This window comes from Aquarana catesbeiana, linkage group LG01 (assembly GCF_042186555.1).
Source record: "Aquarana catesbeiana isolate 2022-GZ linkage group LG01, ASM4218655v1, whole genome shotgun sequence".
Classification (NCBI taxonomy): Eukaryota; Metazoa; Chordata; class Amphibia; order Anura; family Ranidae; genus Aquarana; species Aquarana catesbeiana.
The window spans coordinates 626945975-626967799 of NC_133324.1; the positions used below are offsets into that span (position 1 = coordinate 626945975).

General features: G+C 38.9%; 1 protein-coding gene across 2 annotated transcripts in view; it reads left to right on the forward strand.

Moving 5' to 3' along the window:
• Window positions 1-16949, forward strand: part of IBSP (integrin binding sialoprotein) — a 38879-nt gene extending 21930 nt beyond the window's left edge. Inside the window, exons 6-7 of one of the 2 annotated variants that reach the window (XM_073601048.1) lie at window positions 468-617; window positions 16524-16949. In XM_073601048.1, the coding sequence (XP_073457149.1) occupies window positions 468-617; window positions 16524-16862 (489 nt within the window). In that variant the 3' untranslated portion in view covers window positions 16863-16949. Of the gene's footprint in view, window positions 1-467; window positions 618-8272; window positions 8747-16523 lie in introns of those variants that run through there. The other variant, XM_073601041.1, reaches the window with a different exon arrangement.
• The last annotated feature ends 4876 nt before the right edge of the window (window positions 16950-21825 follow it).

Consider the following 21825-nt stretch of genomic DNA (forward strand, 5'->3'; position numbering starts at 1 on the left):
CTTGGCATGGGAAGCATACAGAGAATGCTTTGTGGTTTCTGAATGAATACAAAGCATTCTGTGATTGGATGAGGTGGAGAGATGGGGAGGTAATGTCGCTCTCTCCACCTTGTCCAGTCAGAGGACACTTTCCATTCATTCAGAAACCACAAAGTATTCTCTGAATGGCGCCTATGCTTAGGGGCAGTAAGGTAGCTACTCAGCATGCAACCTAAAGGCAAGTGAAGATCACTGGTGTAGCAGTGTCTATTTCAATAATTTGCAGCTTCCAGGGGCAGCAGCCAGGTATGGTGTATGCATAGTTACATTGGTGCAAGCTGAAGCAAATAATATCCACACTTGGAATTCGACTTTAAGTTGTGGTCTTTGAAATATTTATCTATTTGTCATTTATGTGATTTTGTATTTATGATTGTACTGTTTAGTACATTATACAAATGTGAACTAATTAGATTGTACGTGTACAGCAAGAGGATTCAGTGGACGCTGGTAAAAATGGAAAGAATGCTGCATCAGAAGAAGCAGGAGGAGAGGGAACAAAGGGGAAAGGAGCTGAGGAGGAAGAGGCAGATTCTGAAGGCGGTGAGGAAGAAAATGGAGGAACTTCTGCCCCAGAGGTGAGAATGTACTAACATGAAAACTAATAAATCATCAATGAAAATTAACCTAAGTAGAGCAGATTACAATATGTTTCCCACCGCTTTATATATATTTTTTTTGCAAATATCTTTTTATTGTTTTATGCATAACAAAAGTAACAATATGCCTCGCAATGCAGGGTGGGATTTAACAATAGAAAAGCCATCCAAACACCCCCCAATCCAGGCTCACCCAGACAACATAATCTTTCCAGATATAAGTCCTCCTGATCGGGTAAAAGTAGCAGTATCAAATTATACAAGGAAATACAGTAATTATTGCAGTTCTTGATGCAAATACAGCAATTAATCACTTCTTCATGTATCTGTTAGGTTATTTTTATTTATTTCAGGTACTTATATAGCGCCATCAATTTACGCAGCGCTTTACATATACATTGTACATTCACATCAATCCCTACCCTCAAGGAGCTTACATTCTAAGGTCCCTAACTCACATTCATACATACTAGGGACAATTTAGACAGGATCCAATTAACCTACCAGCATGTCTTTGGAGTGTGGGAGGAAACCAGAGTACCCAGAGGAAACCCACGCAGGCACAGGGAGAACATGCAAACTCCAAGCAGGTAGTGTTGTGGTTGGGATTTGAACCAGCGACCCTTCTTACTGCTAGGTGAAAGTGCTATCCACTACGCCACTGTGCTGCTAGACAGTAATCAGGCCCGAATCAAATCCTAGTGTTGAGACAAGAATTCCAGAGCAAGGTGTACTCATATCCTCCACCCCCCAACCAGCCTCCGCCTGAGCATTAATACTCTGATAATCTTTAGGCGACAGAAACAGGACTATCTAACCAGATCTTCCAGACTTTGTCAAACTTCTTAGGGCAGCCTCTGCTCAAGTATGTAGCTTTATAGAACGGAATCACTATATTCACAAACCCTTTCCAGTAAGTCAAGGAGGGTGTCATGGGTTTTCCAATAGAGGATCAACACTTTGCGAGCATTATATAGTAGCAGACTGAGCAAAGTGCGGGTAAATTTTAGATAACTTTGTTGGAGTATAATATATCCTATGTAGGAATTTAAAGGGAATTAATCGGCCCCTTGCTGATACTAAGTGAAAGGGAAGCTCCACGTGTCATCACAGTCTTCTCCTCCCAAATCCGGAACCTCCTCAACTCGGTGCTCCCTACACCTGGTTACCGAGGGGGGAGAAACAGGGAAAAATTCTTTATACAATTATGATAATGGATTTTTTATGGACTCGTCACGTAGGACATTTTTGAAACTTGAGGACCTAATTTCCACTCTGGCGGAGCTAAGTTGGGAGATAAAAGCGTGCCGCAATTGGAGGTTACGAAAGAGATAGGGGTTAGGCAGGTTAAGTCTCTGTTTTATGTCTGCAAACTGAGATAATTTACCCCCTCTAAAGCGGCCATATTTGTTTATTTTATTTACTGCTTCTCACACAATGGAAGTCTGTGAAGGTGGCAAAAATGCAAGGTTCTCTTATTTACTGTGACTCCTGCCATGTACAAAATAATAAATAACCCTATAGGGAAAAAATATATTAAATATACTTATCTTTCCACCAGCTTCCTAGGCAAGGGTGACATCATGCTCCTTCTGGCGAGATCCTGCACTATTTTTGAGTGTCATTTTGCAAGCTTTTGCCTACTCAGCATTTCCTGAGATCCTGCCAGAAGCAGTGTGACACACATTGCAGTATTCAAGGTGGGTGAAAGGAAAGTATCCATTTATTAACTTTATTACCCACATATTTTTGTTTTTTATTTTTGCAGCATTTTAGAAGTGTGGACAATGCTAATAAGCAGGCCTTGCCTGCAGTGCAAGTTCTGCTTTAAAGCATGTGTAAAAAATGTATAAAAAATGCATGTATAAAATCCCATATAAGTTCTAGCACGTTATTGTAATTTCAAAAATAAGTTAAGTCAATATTTTTAAATTGGCAGCTGCTATTAAATAATATCTGGTGCCTTGTTCAGAAACTTCCTGCTTTAAGGTGACAACACTCTGTTTCTGAGTCCTAGTTGTTCTCATACATTGTCTCCCATTCTCCCAAACAGAGTGGCCTTGCTGTCACACATTGCAAGGGTATAATCCACTGTAGTCACCAAAATGAAACTCACCCTGAGAAAAGATGAGCAGCAGTTGCAGGAATGCGCATAGACATACTGGGGTTGATTTACTAAGGCCCCTTTCACACTGGGGTGGGGGCGGCGTCGGCAGTAAAACGGCGCTAAAAAACGTCGTTTACCGTCGTTTTAGCGGCACTATTCAGCTGCTAGCGGGGCAGTTTTAACCCCCGCTAGCAGCCGAAAAAGGGTTAAAACCGCCCACAAAGCGCTGCTGCTTAAGCGCTATGCCGGCGGTATAGCCGCGCTGCCCTATTGATTTCAATGTGAAGGAGCGGTGTATACACTCCAAAGATGCTGCTAGCAGGACTTTTTTCAGCTTCCTGCCAGTGCAGCGCTCCAGTGTGAAAGCCCTCGGGGCTTTCACATTGGAGAGGCAGCTGTTTCAGGGTGCTTTGCAGGTGCTATTTTTAGCGCTGTAGAGCCTGCAAAGCGCCCCAGTGTGAAAGGGGTCTAAAAGGAGGAGAAGGGAAGTGTGGGTGGTCTGAGGAGGAGAGTGGAGCCTTGGGATGGTCTGAGGAGAAAAAGGGAGGTGTGGAGTGGTCTGAGGAGAGGGGAGGTGTGGGGTGGTCTGAGGAGAGGGGAGGTATGGGGTGGTCTGAGGAGACCACCCCCCCTTTCTGGCCCTGCCTAGATCCTGCCACACACACATACACACACAGACTTCCCAGCCCAGGCTACAATCCTACATCCGAGTCGCAGATGACAGGTGCCTCACTGTTGCCTGCACATTCTGGAAGCAGACAGAGGTGGCAGAAGAGCAGCAATGAAGCTGCCCTTGGTCACAGGCATCAATCCTGGAAAAGTGGCCTTTGTATTTACAATATATGAGGAGGGAGAGCCCAGTGAGGAGTATAAAGTGGGGAGGGAGCCACAAACAAGTAGCGATGGCTGGTGGAGTGGGGGTGAAGTTAGGATTCAGTTTAGAAGTCTCATACAAACTCTCTGCATCTGCAGCCTTGGCCCCCCCCCCCCACAGTGTCGGAACTCCATGGCCCGGTCGCAAGTGCAACCTTTGCGACCCTTGTAGTTCTGCCACTGCTAAAACTGGAGAGTGCAAAATCTAGTGCAACTCTGCATAGAAACCAATCAGCTTCCAGGTTTTATTAAAGTTAAAGCACTTCAATACCAGGCATTTTTAACCCCTTCCTGCCCCGGACAATTTTCAGCTTTCATTGCTGTCCCACTTTGAATGACAATTGCGTGGTCATGCAACACTGCACCAAAACTACATTTTTATAATTTTGTTCACACAACTAGAGTTTTCTTTTGGTGGTATTTAATCACCACTGAGTTTTTTATTTTTTGATAGATAAACGAAAAAAGACTGAAAATTTTGAAAAAAAAAAGTGTTTTTCTTCATTTCTGTTATAAAATTTTGCAAATAAATAATTGTTTTTCATAAATTTAGCCCAAAATTCATACTTTATACATTTCTTTGGTGAAAATAACTCAAATCGGTGTGTATTATTTAGTCTGTAGGAAAGTTATAGAGTCAACAAACTATGGTATACATCTGGAAATTGATTAATCCTGATGTACTGACAGCCTATGTCATTTCTTGAGGCCCTAACTGACCGTGGACAGTCCAAGGTATTTAGTAAGAGGCATGGCGGATTTTTTGTCATAATTTTTTGGAAAATGAAGAAATAAAAAAAAAATAAAAATCACACTTTTATTTTTATATACCGTCACCAGTGCAGTACAGCGTCTTCATATAACTGGTGTGGCAGTGATCAGGGACACTAACTGGTGACAGTAAGAAAAAATATATATAATTTTTTTCAATTTTTTTTTTTTTTATATTACATTTTTTCCCATTTTACATTTTTTTTAAAACACTGTGATCAGATGTTACCATAGTAACTCTAGGGAAGTGATCAGGATTTTTTTTTCTTTGTTTTTTGCACATGTTTGCCTATAGCAGTGAAATACATTGCTATAAGCAAGCATTTTACTGGATGAAACTGATTCATTCGGTTTGTTTTGTCGTGATTAGCTGTGATTGACGTCCACTAAGAACGGTAAAGCCACTGCCTGGCCACCATTCCACTATAGGCCGGGCAGGAAGGTGTTAATTGAACAAGCTGAAGTTAGAAGCTGATTGGCTACCATGCACAGCTGCACCACATTTTGCACTCTCCAGTTTTAGTAAAACAACCCCAAAGTAGCTGCAAAGAAGCTGCAGGAAATCAGCAATGCTGATATTAGCATTTTATTTTTAACTCCTTTTCCAAAAACACAGCCCTTTAGGGGGATCAGAATGCTGAGAGGTGGAGGCAGGCTTCCTCATCATCTGACTGTCACAGTGGTTACATATTCGGAAGCTCCCAATCATAAACAATGATCATAAGCGGTCTGTGACAACCTAGTCACTCTGCTGGGACACAGGATAGAAAAGCCATTCCTAGTGGACACATAAAGTATATGTGTCAGCTCGGCATTAAGGACCACCCGGCTGTCTCATATATGCATACAGGCAGCAGTTGTTTTTGAAACACAGTGATATAGCAAACGAAATGTCATTCAGCTACGGATTACATCTACTGCCTGCTTGGCTTGCAGAGTAGTACAGAGCTCTCTCTAGTGTTCAATCTACAAATCTCTATAGAGCTGCTATAAGCAGCAATTTCAGAACTGCTCAGCACTAACAGATGTTTCCGATCAAAAAAAATGCTTCTATAACAAAACTTTTTTTTTTTTTTTAATTAATTCCTGGATAACCCCTTGCTAACCCCAACAAGCCATAATTAACTCATTCTATTCCTGCCCTCCCTAGCTTTTAGCTTTTTTTAAATGAAATTAAAAGAAAGTGTTTGTGTTTTTATTTGTTGCAGCAGAAGCATTAAGAAAAAAACACATCCACAAAATATTTCAATAAATGCTTAATTTGTGAAAAACATTTTACCGACTTTTGTTGCAGAAACAAAAATGTTTTCTCATTAAAATGGAATGGAACGATATGCAGAAATCAGTAAGACCCGGTTCACACAGGGGTGACTTGTCAGGCGACTTAGCTGCCTGACAAGTCGCGTCCCGTTCTGTAAAATGGAACCGTTTTAATAGGAGCGACTCAAGTCGCTCCAACTTGGGAAAAAGGTTCCTGTACTACTTTTGGGGAGACTTCAGGTGACTTGCATTGACTTTTATACAGAAGTCGTTTTGCAAGTCGCCGCTGAAGTTGTGTGCAGGTTGCCTCACATAGTCGGCCTGCAAGTCGTGTTGCCCCTGTGTGAACCGGCTATAAACGTCTATATATGTAATAACACTTATTGTTTTAAATTGATTATGTGTCCAACTGGAAAAAAAAATCTCTATTTTTAAAATAGCTTTAAAGCTTAAAGCTGAAGAAAAGCCTAACTATATCTATTCCTAAAAATGGACTCAGATCACACCTGTGGGTTGGACCCAGCAGGTCTTCCCACTACAGGCTGTCTACAGAAAACTACAGGACCAGTCACCCTGCACAGAGAAAGAGAGCAGGAGTGACTGGTCTTTATTACAGGAAACTCCTGAACAGAGGCAAAGTGAAAGAGTTGTTTCATGCTTGCACAACATTATTATTATTTTTATTAATATTATTTTTGTACAGGATTTATATAGCGCCAAAAGTTTGTTCAGTGCTTTGCAGCATGAAGGCAGACAGTACAGTTACAATACAATTCAGTACAGGGGGAATTGGAGGGCCCATGTTCATTAAAGCTTACACTCTAAAAGGGAGGGTCAAGTGATAAAAAAGGTCTTAACTGTGGGAGTGGGCTCATGGAGAAGATAAAAGTATAGTTGTTAGGTGGAGGCAGGGTAGTTTTCTGTGAAGATAAGAATTTTCAGGTGGATTGGGATAGGAATTTCCAGAGGATGGGAGAGGCTTGGGAGAAGTCCTGAAAGTGAGTATGGAAGCAGGTTACAAATGAGCTAGAGGGCAGGAGTCTTGGAAGGAACAAAGCAAATGGTTTTGTTGGTGTTTTTGGACTAGGTAAGAGATGTAGCTGATGGCAGAGTTGTGGATGAGCCAAGGAGGAAGTGTAGATTAAGAATAGGAGCGATCCAAGAACAGAACCTTGAGGGACCATGATGGAAAAAGGAAGATGAAAGGTGGAGGTAGAATCGTAAGTGTCACTGGTGGGATAGATAGGATGTGAACTAACAAAGAGTACAGTCACGAAGACCAAATGAGTGGAATTTTTTGAGGAGAAGGGGTGGTCAACCTTATCAAAAGCAGCAGAGAGGTCCAGGAGTAGGAGTACAGAATAGTGACCATCTGTTTTAGAGGTTAGTAAATCATTTGTGAATTCTAGGAGAACAATTTATGTGGAGTGTTGAGGACAAAATCAAGACTGAAGGGAATCAAGAAGGTTATTCTCAGTGAGATGGTAGCTCAGTCAGTTGTAGACCAGGCGTTCAAGCAGCTTGGAGGAACAGGAAAGCTGTATGTAGGTTGTTATGATTGGTGGGATCCAGTAAGTGCTTTTTAAGTATGGGGGTGACTAGTGCATACTTTAGAGATTTGGGAAAGATGCCAAAAGAGAATGAGAGATTCAAAATGTGAGTTAGAGCGTGTAGGATGGAGCCAGAGGGTGACCATAGTATTTGTGAATGAACAGGGTCCAGGTGGGCATTAGAAAAAAGTGTAGCAACCTTGTCTATAGTAATGGAGTTGAATGAGGTAAGTATTGAGTGTAACCTGTGGACATGGAATGTTAAGTGGGAGAGATTTCTGTACAGTGGGGATCTCATCGCAAATTATATCAATCTAAGTGATGAGCAATCTCCTGGGCAGTGAGTGAGTTAGTGGGTGGAGGCAGTGGAGGAAGAAGTAGAGTGTTAAAGGTAGAGAGGAGCTGACAGAAAATGGATAGGAGGGTGTTAATGAGAGTGAGTAAATAAGTCTGATTGGCAATGTGGAGGCAGGGATTGTATTTTTTGGAGGGAAGATTCATATTGGTTGAAGTCTTTCCGAGACTTAGTCTTACGCCACAGATGCTCAAGAGTGTGGTTTTTTGAGACTTCTGGTGTCATCTGTTTGCCAAGGTTGTAGGGGTCAGGGCCTGGTTTTGTGTGTAGTGAGGGGGGCAGATATGTCTAGGGAGGATGACAGTGAGCTGTTGTAGACAGAAGTGGCTAGCTTGGGGCAGGACAAGGGTGAGATTTTGTCATAGAGGTGGTCTTAACAGAATAGAGAAGGGAAGGGTCTGGAAGAAATGCAAAAAGGGCACTAAGATTTAAGTAAGAATTCACATGCCTCTTGTATTTAAACAATATTAATTTAGCCCAGATCTCAGCTTTATCTGGTTAAAACAGTAATAAGAATATGGAAGAGCAAGCATGTACAATTGTGAAAGTAATAATAAATTACCCTAATGAAAATACAGTTCATTGAACATGTAGTACACTTTCCCTCTAAGACTCCAAACTGTAATATGTGCAGTGCACTAATTACTAGAGTACTTTAACTGTACTATATAAAAGAGCTTTCAGTTCATCTCACTTACACATCTTACCATGTGATTAGGTTGAAGAAAGCACTGCGAGCATGAATGAGACAGGCACTGAACAGACGAGTTCTGCGAGCGAGAGCAGCACAGACGTGCAGCCTACACAAGTCGGCACCATAGAGCCTGCCACTACACAACTTCAGGAGGATGCTGGTGTGCCCACTGAGCTTCCTAGGAGCAGTGACTATGAACACGTAGGCACTGAAGAAGGAAGCAATGGAGGTGTTGCAAGCACCACTGCTCCATATGATCCAGAGTATAATGAGTACCAATATGAAAATGGTTACTATGACCATGAAAATGAAGTTGACCCTAGGAGAGTGAGAGGTGATAATTATGTTAGATACGAGGATGAGTATGATCCTTATGCACACCAGTATTAACATTATCAATAAAGAAAAAAGCTGAAAGGTTGCGCATATATTTTAATGTATTATGTTACTCTGTACTACATTTTATTTAAATTGGTATTAGATTAAAGCTTTTGTCAGATATTAAAAAGTGAAAATATGCACATCCTCTACTATTCAAAGTTCACTATACACACTCCTCTAATCTGACAAGTTAACTCAGGTATTCACTTAATTTAAAGGAGTTATCCACTTTTTAGAGTTTGACCCTGGATTTATGGTGCCTAAAGTAACAGAGAGGGACTTGTTCACAACCTCCATGATATTCCTGCTAATGATTGCAATGGCACGACTGACCAAATTTGCCCCTACCATTGTACTAGTGTAATTTTATTAATTAGAGTGTCATTTTATTTATTATTTTTATAGCGGATATCAGACACAAGATGGGGTTCTTAATGCAAGCCAAGGCAGTTAATTTCTAAAGAGTGGAAAGGTCTTTTAACAAATACTGCAAGTTATTATAGCACTGAAAGAACATGCTGAAATACCGTGTTAGTGTAATTTCTTTAGAGAAATATGGAGGCTTTTTATTGCAGACCTCATCCTGAAACTGCAATCTCCCTAGCTTCATTCTGACCCTTTGGTTTTAATGCTTTCTCATTGACTGAAATAAGTAAGCATATTGGGGAAATCGGGGTAAAGTCAGATGTACTTAAAGCAGAACTATCTCAATCAACGTTAACTATTTTTAATCCTTATGCTCATAGTATTAGTAAAAAGAGAGAAAGGCATATTATATTTACTTGTTTTAAACTTTTTTTTACATTTCTTCAGTTGATTCTTGGTTTCTGGCATTGGCCAAAATGATGGCATACATCCCAGGAGTCTTCTTGGCCTTTTTTTTTTTCTTTCTGGAGAGAGGAGGAAAGGAGGGTTTTTATTTCAGCTGAGCACACTCTCCTGCCCTACATGCCTGAGCTAAGGGTAGATGGATTCCAGGAGGTAAATGCTACATGAATCGTCTGCCCTTACTCAAGATGGTTACCGCTACCAGGGATGTTTTTCAAAGTGATTTCCCAACAAAATAAAGCATGGAGGCCTGGATGGATGAGTGCATTTGCTTTGAATATTAAAAATGAATTAATAGTGTTTTCAGTTTGTGGTGCTCAAATAAAGTTTAGTTCTGCTTTAAATACAGACTTGTTTTAGGTTAGTGACTCAATGTATTGAAGCCAAAGGGTCAGCATAACTGTCAGTCAAAAGCATTTGCAAAATGAGAGGGGCAACAATGATAGTCACCATGTTCCTCTCTCCATTTGTAAACAACAGTTTTAGACATTTTGCCCAGGATGATCCAAAGCAGCAGACATAACAATGTCTTTGTATGGCCCATGATATGAATACTTTTGAAAATGAATATGAGTATAAACTTAAATTTTCAGCATGGGTACTCAGTATGCTCTTTAAATACCAGTATTTCTCTTACACTGTCTTACAAATACAGTATATACTTATCCAAGGTGCTTTTTTAATGTATCAATATTTATGAAAAAATCTGGCACTGACATTTCACACAGTTTACAGCTCAATATTGGCATTTCCAGTATCTGTAATGAAAGTAATATCATCTAAGATAGCTCTGAAATAAGGCAAATCACCTTTTTTTTTTACATGAAACTATAACTTTGTCTGACATGTGAAGTAGCAATTGCATAGTTTTCAGTTCTCTACAAATAACTATATAAACTGCTTTATGTTCTTTGTCACAAAACGTGTTAAAATGTAAAATAAAAAACAAAATGTTTGCTATATTCTAAGAGTCTTGTGCTTCAATCTATACAGACTAATTTGTTGCCGGATAAATATGTATTGGGTTGTGTTTGTTACAGGGGATTTATAAAAAAAAAAAAACATGAACATTTGTTGTTAGATTTTGAACCCTCATAGGTCATGGAAGACTCCCTAATTCCCACAGCCTCCTAGCAAACAACAGATGAACAAAGGAGGAGTCCTTCTAAAGTTCAGTGCAGGGGTTTCAACAGAAAAAAAATTGTCCAAGTATCCAAGAGAGCATCACGCCACCTGGGTGCAACAAGCAGGAAGCCTACCAGAAATATGTGACCGCTAATGAACAGTGGTCATTTATAATGCAATCCTCCAGACCTTTCCATCATATACTCCAAACATCAGTCATATAGCCTTAGGATGTATCTCCTAGACGTCTGTTTTATAAAACAGGGCAGCGGTTCCCAGTCAGGTTAATTGAGCTCTTCAATTTTTAGACATATAAATGGAACAAAAACGCTAACCATAGTGAACTCCCATTTGTAAAAGAAAACTTTTATTAAAAGTATTGCACTTACAAATATCCAGCAGATATGAAGCATATACAATGCATTAGAGGAAAGCTCTGATCAGCAGTTTTCAAAATGGCCATGAGTATATCGCGCATGCATGATGCAACGTATGTCCTAGCTCCGCCCTAAGTGTTTTATCACATATGACGTCACCAGAGGCTATGGTAGCACAGCGCCACAACACTGTTTAAATAGGGCAACCCACAGGGAGAATCCGAAGATCATAGGACAACTCATGTAAACTAGGTGGACCCTGTATGCAGCCATAATGTGTTATCCCACCGTTACGGCACCATTTAGTGCCCAAAAAACAAACAGCCAATCTTGTAAGTCTTATCCCGCCAATCCAAATCACAATAAAAAGATTTTATATATATATATATATATATATATATATATATATATATATATATATATATATATATATATATATATATTAACGCTTACATTTTCATTACATGATCATTTTATATATATATATATATATATATATATATATATATATATATATATATATACATATATATAAAATGATCATTTAAAATGTCCATGAGCGATATACTCGTGGCCATTTTGGAGACTGGCGATCAGAGCTTTCCTCTAGTGCACTGTAAATGCTTCATATTTTCTGGATATTTGTAAGCGTTATTGTACAAATATGACTTCATTATGGTTAGCGTTTTTGTTCCATTTTCATGTCTGATAATTGCAATAAATATAGAACCTAAATAGGTTCCTGCGCAAATGAATAATTTGATGATGATGATGATGATGAGACCGATTAGCCTGGCTGGGAACAGCTGCCCTGTTTGGTTAAACATCCTAAGGCTGTATGACTGATGTTTAGAGTATATGGATCTGGAGGATTGTATTATCAATCAAAAATGTGTGTTGACCACTATTCATTAGCAGTCACATATTTCCATATTTCACATTTTTCCAGGAGATATATCCTAAGGCTGTATGACTGATGTTTGGATTCTAGTGGGAGGGTCTGGAGGACTGCATTATAAATGGAAAACGTGTGTTGACCACTATTCTTTAGCGGTCACATATTTCTGGTAAGCCTCCTGCTTACCCGGGTGGCGTAATCCTTCTTGGATTCTTGGACAATTTTTCTTTTGTTGAACCCCCTGCACTAAACTTTAGAAGGACTCCTCCTTTGTTACTGTGAACCATTTCCATTCTCTATTTGGAACTGACACTCATATCCTACTCCGAGGATTTTTAAACTGTACCTTGAACTTTGCAATTTACTTTGGTTTCAAGTTTTTATGTACTATAATTTAACCACTTATATGTATATAATTCTTTGGGTTTATTGCACGTGATTTGATGTTTTTGTATGAGGTTCATTTTACACATGCCCATCTTTGGAATCGATTTATTTTTCACTGTGATACAATTTGCAACGCTGCAAATCAGCCATAGCGCAAAAGATTCACTTTCTCTCTATAGTTACAGCACAACTTCATTTTTTATCGTCCCTTTCCTCCTCCCTTTTTTCTCTGAACCCCCTAGTTACCTGAACTGAAAAAAAAAAATACTGTATACATACCTCAAATCATGCAGTCTATGGCCTGGTCACTTGACATCATGGGTCCTCTTTCTCTAGCAATAGACAGTTCCTAATTGCTGCAGAAAACAGTGCCATTGTTCTCTGCAGAATTCTCTTGTGATTCCAGGGTGACTTGATGACATGTTCCAGCGTTTAGGTCCTTCACACCTTGTGCTCACAGGAAGTGAGGTAAATGAAGCTGAGTGTTATTCAACCCAGAAGAGAACCAGCACTGGATAGCAGAAAGGCAAGTTTTCAGGCGATAGTAAAAGAGAAAACTGCAGAGAGAGGCCTTTTTTATGGATCTGGCAAGCAATATTTATATACAGGACCGCCGACAGGGGGGTACCACCGGTCCTCCTGCAGAGGGCCCGACACAGGAGGGCCAGGACAGGGAGGGGGATCGGTGTGGCAGGGGAGGGGTTAATTACAGAACAATACCCTGTGTGTTTACTCTGCATCAGCTGAAAGCCAGTTTCTCCACCTCTCCCTCCCGCCGACTTTCAGATGCTGGAGGGAGAGTCACAGAGCGCAACGTTCCTGTAATTGCCCTTCTACTGTGTGCAGTGTACAGATATATATATAAACAGGGTCAGCATTCATATGCAAATCATTCACTATTTATATGTAAATCGCGAGGTAATTTGTATGTAAATTGGGTCGGTCGGTATTTAAAAACCTGCTGGGATTCATATGTAAGTCACGCCCCCTTCTCTGCATGCTTGCCACCTTCTGGCTGCTACAGGGAGATGGAGAGCGGGGGGGGGGTTGGTAAATATGTCATTTACCGGCCCCTTCCTTTTCTTAATCGACACAGTAGGTGATCTGTACCAATCACTCCTGTGTCCATTTATAAGTAAAGCATAGTAAACTGTGTTTACAATGCTTCAGTTTATGAATGAACAGGAGCCTCTGTCTGTCTTAGTACAGCTGTTGCATACCCATAGCATAATATAGGCTGCCTGCACACAGTAATAATCACATTAAAAAAAAAAAACATTTACACTGTACAGGTCACAGCAGCAATGTAAATAAACCCCAAGACCTCATTTACACAAAGAGCTTTATTTATTACCTCAATACAGTTTTATCTTAGATTTAGCAGGAATTTTGTAAGTTATGTTGTATTTGTGTCCACTAATAGTGACTTTATTGTTTTTTTACTGAAAATATGTTTTTGATATTTTCTGGGTTGCCCTGTCAGATACGCTGTATATGGCCCCATGAATTCTAATAGCATTCCCGTTTGTATAATATGTACTAATGCGAAGTTAAGCGTTAAAGCGTTTGTTAACCCAAAAAATAAAAATGCTGCTCCTGTCCCTTTAATGTGCAATTAGCAGCATGGTGCTTTTGCTTTTTAAATTATCCCTCTGTATCTCCTACAATACCTGTTTAATAATGCCAGGTCCTGACTCCCCCCTGAGTGCAGACTCAAATTTTTATGTCTGCTGAGCCGAGAGATCGTTGTCAGTGCGTGTCTGCGTCATCCGCAGCTCTCCTCCTCTGCATCTTCATCTCCCCCTCCCTCTTCCTGTCAACACATAGTCATGACCTAGAAAAAGGATCTCCTACACTCCCCGCCTCACCCTGCCCCTCTCTTCTCCTCCACCTCCCCTCTCCACTCCGTACACACTTCATTGATTACTGTCAATCACCAGTAACTCCACCCCGCCCACAAAATTTGTTTTACAGGAATCAAATTATTGTTTTTACAAGACAGATATCATTTGTGCACTATCTGCAATGTTTGTGGTGCATGTAAACATGATTTTGATTTATTGTTCTGTTTTTAATTATTTATTTTTGTCCCAGTCATGTGACCGTCGTGGCACCAATTGACGCTGCATGCCCATAGGGTGGAAGATCACAGATTCCTTTTTTGACGTATCTTGCATACATCAGAAGGAATCTGTGTCCCTCCTACTCGGCTCCCTCGGCTCGGGACAAGATGTGATAGGACACAGGACGGAGCTAAACAAGCTAAAAAAAATATTTACACAAAAAATATATTTTTATTTTATAAAAAGCTGCACTACTTAGGGAACCATGTAATGTATCCCTGATTAATTGGGGGAAATTGGGTCAACAAGCACTGTAAGCCCTAGGTTTGAAAGCATTCTTTCTAATTGTTTTTCTTTTAACTCTCCTCCCAGGGACACAACACATAATAATGGAGATAGATTGTCCTACCAAGCCAAATCTGAGTTCAAATTATTCCCAAAATATTTTCAAATTAATCTAACTTCTGACATGTATGTTTAGACCTATGTTTTAATGTAGTTTTATTTTGTCTGCATACCTAACAGTTAAAGTATTAAAATGAAGGCTAAGAAAAATTCCCATTGCAAGTTGTGGATTCTGTACTCAGATTAAAATCTGTTATGTTTGTATAGGAAACAACATAAAGTGGAACTACATTGCATCTGAGCAACACAAAACAGAAACGCTATTAAGTTCATTTTTAATAATCAAAGCAAACTCACCCATCCATTCACGTCTCCATGCTTTATTTTGAGAAATTACTTTGAAAAACACTCCCCTAGCATTTCTGACCATGGCCATCTTAAATAAGGGCAGATGATTTATGAAGCATTTACTTTGTGGAATCCTCTTGTCCTTAGCTCAGGCATGCTGGCAGGAGGGTGTGCTTACCTGAGAAAACCCCTCCTCCCATCCTGAACTATCCTGACATGTATGACATAATTTGCCTAGGCAAGAAAGCAGGAAGTAACTTAGTATAATTTAAAAAAAAAAGTTTAAAACATGTAAATATGATATAATTTCCTATCTCTTTACTAATGTAAGCAGCACATGGATAAAAAATAATCAATGTTCATTGAGAGCGGGAAGTTCAGCTTTAATTTTGTTTGTTTCATTTTGTATGAACACATTTTTATAAATTAGCTACTTAACCTAAATTAGAAGGTTGTACCTCAAAGCAGGTATCATGCTATCCTACCTAAAATAAATAGAAAAAAAAATATGTATTAACAGATTTATTAAAACAGCAGCTTTACTAAGTTAAAAATATTCTGGCCCTTAATAGCTATCTCTGAACATAATGCTTGGATAACTGGGAAATACAGAAAAATTATGTTTTTTCATGATTTTTACTAGCAAACTCCTTTATTGTATTTTTCTGCAAAGTTTCAATAAACACAATCTCTTAAAAAAAAGCGAAAACTTAAACAAAACCATCATAGCTTACATTAAAGTGTATGTCCAGGTATTACTCAAAAATTAGTCCCAAATCTCTTTAACTCCTTTAAAGCATATCCCTGCATTTTGCTTTGCCAGTATCTATGCTTTTTCCATCTTGTATACATTTATAAGGACAATGACAGCAGCTTATTGCATTTCATGAATTCTACAATGTTACTTCTCTATAAACAACTTTGTAAATTATGTTAACAAATATTGAAACACAAGATATTCTAATTTGCTAGCAAACTAGTCCATCCAAAACTGTTTAGTGGATAGTGAAAAGTTTCACTACCTAACAGTATTGTATATCTTTTTGAAATTCAAGTAAATGGATCTGGGTCTGCACAACGACCATGGTCAGCTTAAGGGGGTCATCACCTGCCTGCTGATTTTTTAAATTCTATTATGGCTAATGCAGCAGGATAAGTGGGGACAACCAAGATGGACACGAACGGTGAAGACTTCATGATGAGCAGGAACAGAGCTAGGAACTAAGGCAGACAGGTTTTGCCACCAGTATCTCCAAGATAAATAAAAGGCTAGCTGGGTATTCACCCTACCAGACCTATAACTGAAGTATTACATTTGGGTGCATGGAATTGCAAGATACTAATTAAAAACAATAGTTATTGACATAGTTCTTCTTTACACAGTCTGATAACAGATATATTAAAAAAATGTTTTGATTGTGAGATCTACTATGGTAAATATATATACAATGCGTAGCCATGGGGTGATTGAAATTCTGTAGATATAATTAGTTCATCTTATTTGTATTTTTCAACATCATTAGGTTGAAGACAGCACTGCAAGTCAGAATGAGACAGATACTGAACAGCCAAGCACCGCCAGCGAGAGCAGCACTGATCTTCAGCCAACACAAGCTGCCACCATTGCTTCTACCACTGAGACACATTATAATAATGGTGGAACCAATGAAATCTTAGGTAATGAGGAGGGAAGCAATGGGGGTGCTGAAAACGCTGCTGCTCCATATTATCCTGATAACAGGTACAATGAGCATTATGACCCTCATGACCCTTATGGAAATGATAAAGGTGACTATTACAGAAGATATGAAGAATACTACAGACAACAACTCTATGCTCACCACTATCATTACTTTCAATAAAAATACCACTAGACCAAGAGAAAAACAAGAAATGTTAAAGGTTAAGCCATAATTTATAGATTATTTAAAGTTCACTCTGGATATTACAATCCTGAGAATGACAATGGAATTACAATAATGCATTCCTGAATTCCCAGGAACTACATTTTAAGTATTAATATAAGAAAAGGTTCCATAACTGTCCTATACATTTACGGAACCAGCTCAGGTATCTTACTACTCCTTGTTAACAAACCTACATCAATGACACATTTCTGGCAAGTTTTTCTGTAAGTACTTTATAAATTATATCTTATTTCTGTTCTCCTTATACTTTTTCTTATCTAGGCTTTTGAAGTATACATTGTGTCCAGTAGAAGATGTTGAAATGTTCCTTGGGAACTATAGAAACAGAAAAACAACTTTATACACTATTGTAGATAACTGTTAAAGTAATGTATGGTAACACATAACATAAAAACATTTCCCACTGGGCATACATTATACTTTTTTCTTGTTCAGTATATTTATTGGAACCTTAAAGCTTGAAGACACAGAGGCACATAAACATCATGGTCATTTGGCTGGTTACAACAATAATCAAATTGGGTATAATAATCAGGGCTTTTTTTCTCAGAGAATAGGTGCAGGAACTCAACCATGCCCGCCACACACACATACCTGCGAAATGGCATTAAATAGTAACTCTTCCCTCTGCATACAACCCTCTCCCTCCACTGCCCTCATCTTCTCCCCCTCCTTGAAAGCTCCACCATCTGTCATAAGTCTTACCTTTTTTGCAATTTTAAGCTGAAGCACCTATCAGGCTGATGTACCTCCCAGCATACTATACTATACTACAGTCACTTGCAAGGGAGATCATGCAGTAGGAGCATCAACAATTGGTCACCAGGGAAAAAAATGAAGACCACAGAGGGTGCAGCCTACAGTACCACACACCCTCTCCTGCCCATGACTGCACTGAACCCTGGGCACCTGTTCTGTATCTCCCTTGTCCCTGTCCGGCACTCAGTGAGATCTGCACAGGAGATCTGACCTGTGGGAGCTACTGGGAGATAAGCTATCACTTGTAAACGCAGAAGCTGGTCTTCAGTGTTACCAAGTGATAGTGGTGAGCAGGGAGCAGAAGACCTGAGCCAGAGGTGGTGGAACCGAGTTCCCCCTAGTTCCTGCTGAAAAAAAGCCCTGATAATAATGATTCATGAATGCACACATCAGGTATTGATCAATGCAAAAGGTAAATATTACTACAGTTTGCTGCCTTATGAGGAACTTACAGTATTTTTTAAAGGTCGAAAAAAATGTACTTTTTTGAGGTTGTCTTTTTCCCTAAAAAAAAAGACCAATGCTACATCCTCTATTTACCATTTTGCTGCTTCATATTAATGTATTTCTTTAAAAACATTTGTTTTATTTCTGAAATGTTTGTTGTTTCTGAGTCAAGCTTCACAGGGCAAAATGTATTATTTAGAAAGGAAGGATGACAAAGATGCAGCTTTCTCAGGATAGCATAATTGTGTTTTTTAATATTTTGGGGCATATTTTGACTTTTTTTAATGTGTTAAATAATGCTTTTTTTGCTGCATTTTCTCTGCTCTTTTCATAATTTCTTGTTTTACTTATCATTCTACATTTATATATTAGTAGAAAAGTAGCAAATGGCAAATAAATAATAAATTCAGGCTGGATTCAATGTCAGTTTTCACAGTTTTTTATACATCTAACTTTTTTATCACAAATGTTGAATACCATTACAATTTTAAAAGGATATACCGTATGTTAGTATTGCACATGCAGTCTTCATACAGTGCATTTATAGAACAGGCATACTTACCACTGAAAGTGAAAATTTTAATGTCAAAAGTCCACGTTTATTGCAAGGATTTTAGCGAAAATCATTGCAGGCTTTTAGCTCTTCCTGCCCTGTGAATTCCAGCGACCTCCTAAATGGGAGGGTCTAAACAAGTGCAAATAGTATAGAGCAGTTATACTGTTTCTGAGAATTGGAAAAATTGGAAGGTTAGTTTGCTACAATTACATTATTAGTTGCAGTGTTGTTATGGGGATGCTCAGAAGAACAAGAACTGCTGTGTATATGAAAGTGACAGATTACAGCATAGAAATGATCTTTTAATTTACCCAGAGTTACATTTTAAATTACAAAATGGTATATTATCTATATATCTTGCATCATATTTTATGTAGTTAATGTGGCAGAGAGATTCTACCAGCAATCCATTTGGGCCTACAATGAATAATTTTTTCTTAACTAAAATTATAGTTAATGTAAGCAGATTTTTACTCGAACAGCCTGGAATGGCAGCCTTGAATTCTTTGCAGCCAATTTGCATTTTTAATGTTTAATTATTGTTGCTTCTTAAAAAATGGTATTAATATATAGAATAAACTATTTGCTGTATACTTAAAGTCTGGTGTTTCCATCATACTTTAAATAAATGTATGAAGTTATTAAAACAGAATTATGACCTTTGAAAAAAAAATCATACTTACCTAGGTGGATGCAGCATGGATCCGTCACTTCATCTTTCCCCCATCGCCTCTGCACTGATCAATCAATCACTGCTGATTGTTCAGTTCTCTCCTCCGCTTTGAGCAGAGAGCTGTGACTGTCAGTCACTAGCTCTCTGCTCTGCCCCTCCACTGCTCACTGGAGCATTGGGTTGTTGACGGGGTGGAAGCAGCTAGCTCTTAGTGGATCACTTAAAGGCTGAGCCAGGTGCTGATCCAGGCTTCTGGATGGATCTTAACCATGTGGTCCAGATCTTTTCACAGCTTGGACAAGGTCTATGACATTAGCCGACAGTGGACTTTAGCCCACTGTCAGCTGAAAACAGGTCACAGGAATGCAGAACAAACTGAACTCCTGTGATACCCAGGACGCGTATAGCCAAAATAGCTTTAGCTATACTTTTCCTTTAAACTACTTCTATCACTTTCTTAAAGTTCAAACAAAACTGAGAATAGCATTCAGATTCCTAAATCCTATACAAGTTAAGGGTTATTGTCATTACTCCATCCCACTATGCTTTGGAGCAATAGATACAAACACAGTTTCTTCCAATTATAGCACTTTAAAAGGTACCAACAATTGTATAAAACATTTTTAAAAAAAGTTGAATTGTTAAAATTAAACTTTTATTATAAAACAGTTAAAACAAATGTGATTTGAACTTACCATACAATTTACATGTTTATTACATAATATGCATACAAAAAACTATTTTTAAGTATTTTACAGTCATTTGCAATGTATTCCCCTCCATTCAACAGTGAGGCTCCCAGATGGATATTTGGCTCCACTCTGGGGGGAAGTAATACGATTATTATGACGCATTTCATGGGTATCAATTCCCACTTCTTCAGGTTCTGTGAAACTATAAGATACATTCAGAATTAATTTTAACTAATTTCTAACTATATACATAGGAATAGATAATTGTTCTATTAAATAGGAATATTCTCAAAGTTGGTATATGGTGGAGCCAATCTTTTGTATTCTACAGATCCAGGTTACCTACCAAGTATATCTACAGTGGATATAAAAAGTCTACACACCCCTGTTGAAATGTCAGGTTTCTTTGATGTAAAAAAAATGAGACAAAGATAAATAATTTCAGAACTTTTTCCACCTTTTTTTTTTTTTTCTTTTTTTTTTCATCAGAAAAATGTTTTAATTTAATACATACACTTCCCAAAGCAATTATACATAATATATAATAATACAATTTTAATAAAATTATACAAAATCTCTATTGTGTTCTCCTTATCATATCTTATCCCTTACCCATCCCAGTCCTTCCCCCCTCTCTCCCTCACCTCTACCTGTCAATCATCACTTTAGGGTTGCTTTATTTTATTTTAATTGCCACTCCCTCATTTGCCGCTGGCATCCCCCACAATCTATTCTTTGTTGTGTATTCGTCATCCCTTGGGTCCACTTGCTATCTTTCTCCTTCTTCTCCCCGTTCCTTTCCCCTCCTCTCTCTTCCTCCCTTTCCGTCTATTTTTTAGCTGCTCTTTCCTCTCTCCGCAACTCCCTCTACTCTACATCCAAAGCTTTTCCACTACCAGTTGATGGGGGGCCACATCCGCCTCCCTAAACCAGGGTTGCCATATTTTATCAAATTTCCCCTTGTCACTTCTACAGTTGTAAGCCAGTCGTTCTCTTGGAAGAAGGGAGTTTACATATGAAATCCATTGCTTCACAGTAGGCACCGTAGGAGCCATCCAGGATTTTGCAATAAGTTTTCTAGCTAAATACATCAATCTAGTTATCATAAGATACTTTCCTCCAGGGAACATTTCTGCATCAATGGCGCCAAGCAAATAAACTGTCGGATTCAGGGGAATATGGGCTTGCGCCAGCCCGGAAATACATCGGGATACCTCTTCCCAGTACCTATGCAACTTTGGGCACCTCCACATTAGGTGAATAAAGTCCCCCCTGTGCACTCCACACTTGGGGCACATAGAGGAATCCCTACCTCCCCATTAGTGGAGTTGCACTGGTGTCCTGTAGGCCCTGTGCAAAATAAATAATTGTGATAACCTTTGTGATGCAGATAACGAGACCACTGGGATAGCTTTGAGTGCCATTTCCCACTGATTATTGTCTATCTCGCCTACATCCTCTACCCATTTTTTCCGACATTTTAATGATGTATGATCTTGTGTCCTAGTCAATAATTCCCTGTATATTTTTGTTATTAGTCCTTTCCTTGTGTCTGCTTTCAAAACTTCATTCAATATTGGGACTGTTGTTACTCCTAAGGAGTGAGTTGTTTGTTGTGCCTGTAGCGCATGGCGAATTTGGAGAAATTGATAGAAGCCCCTAGGGTGCAAATGGAATTCCCTCCATAGTTGTTCATATGACTTTAGTACGTCCCCCTCATAGATTTGTGAGAAGAACCAAATCCCCTTTTCCTTCCAGTGTGAGAAACCT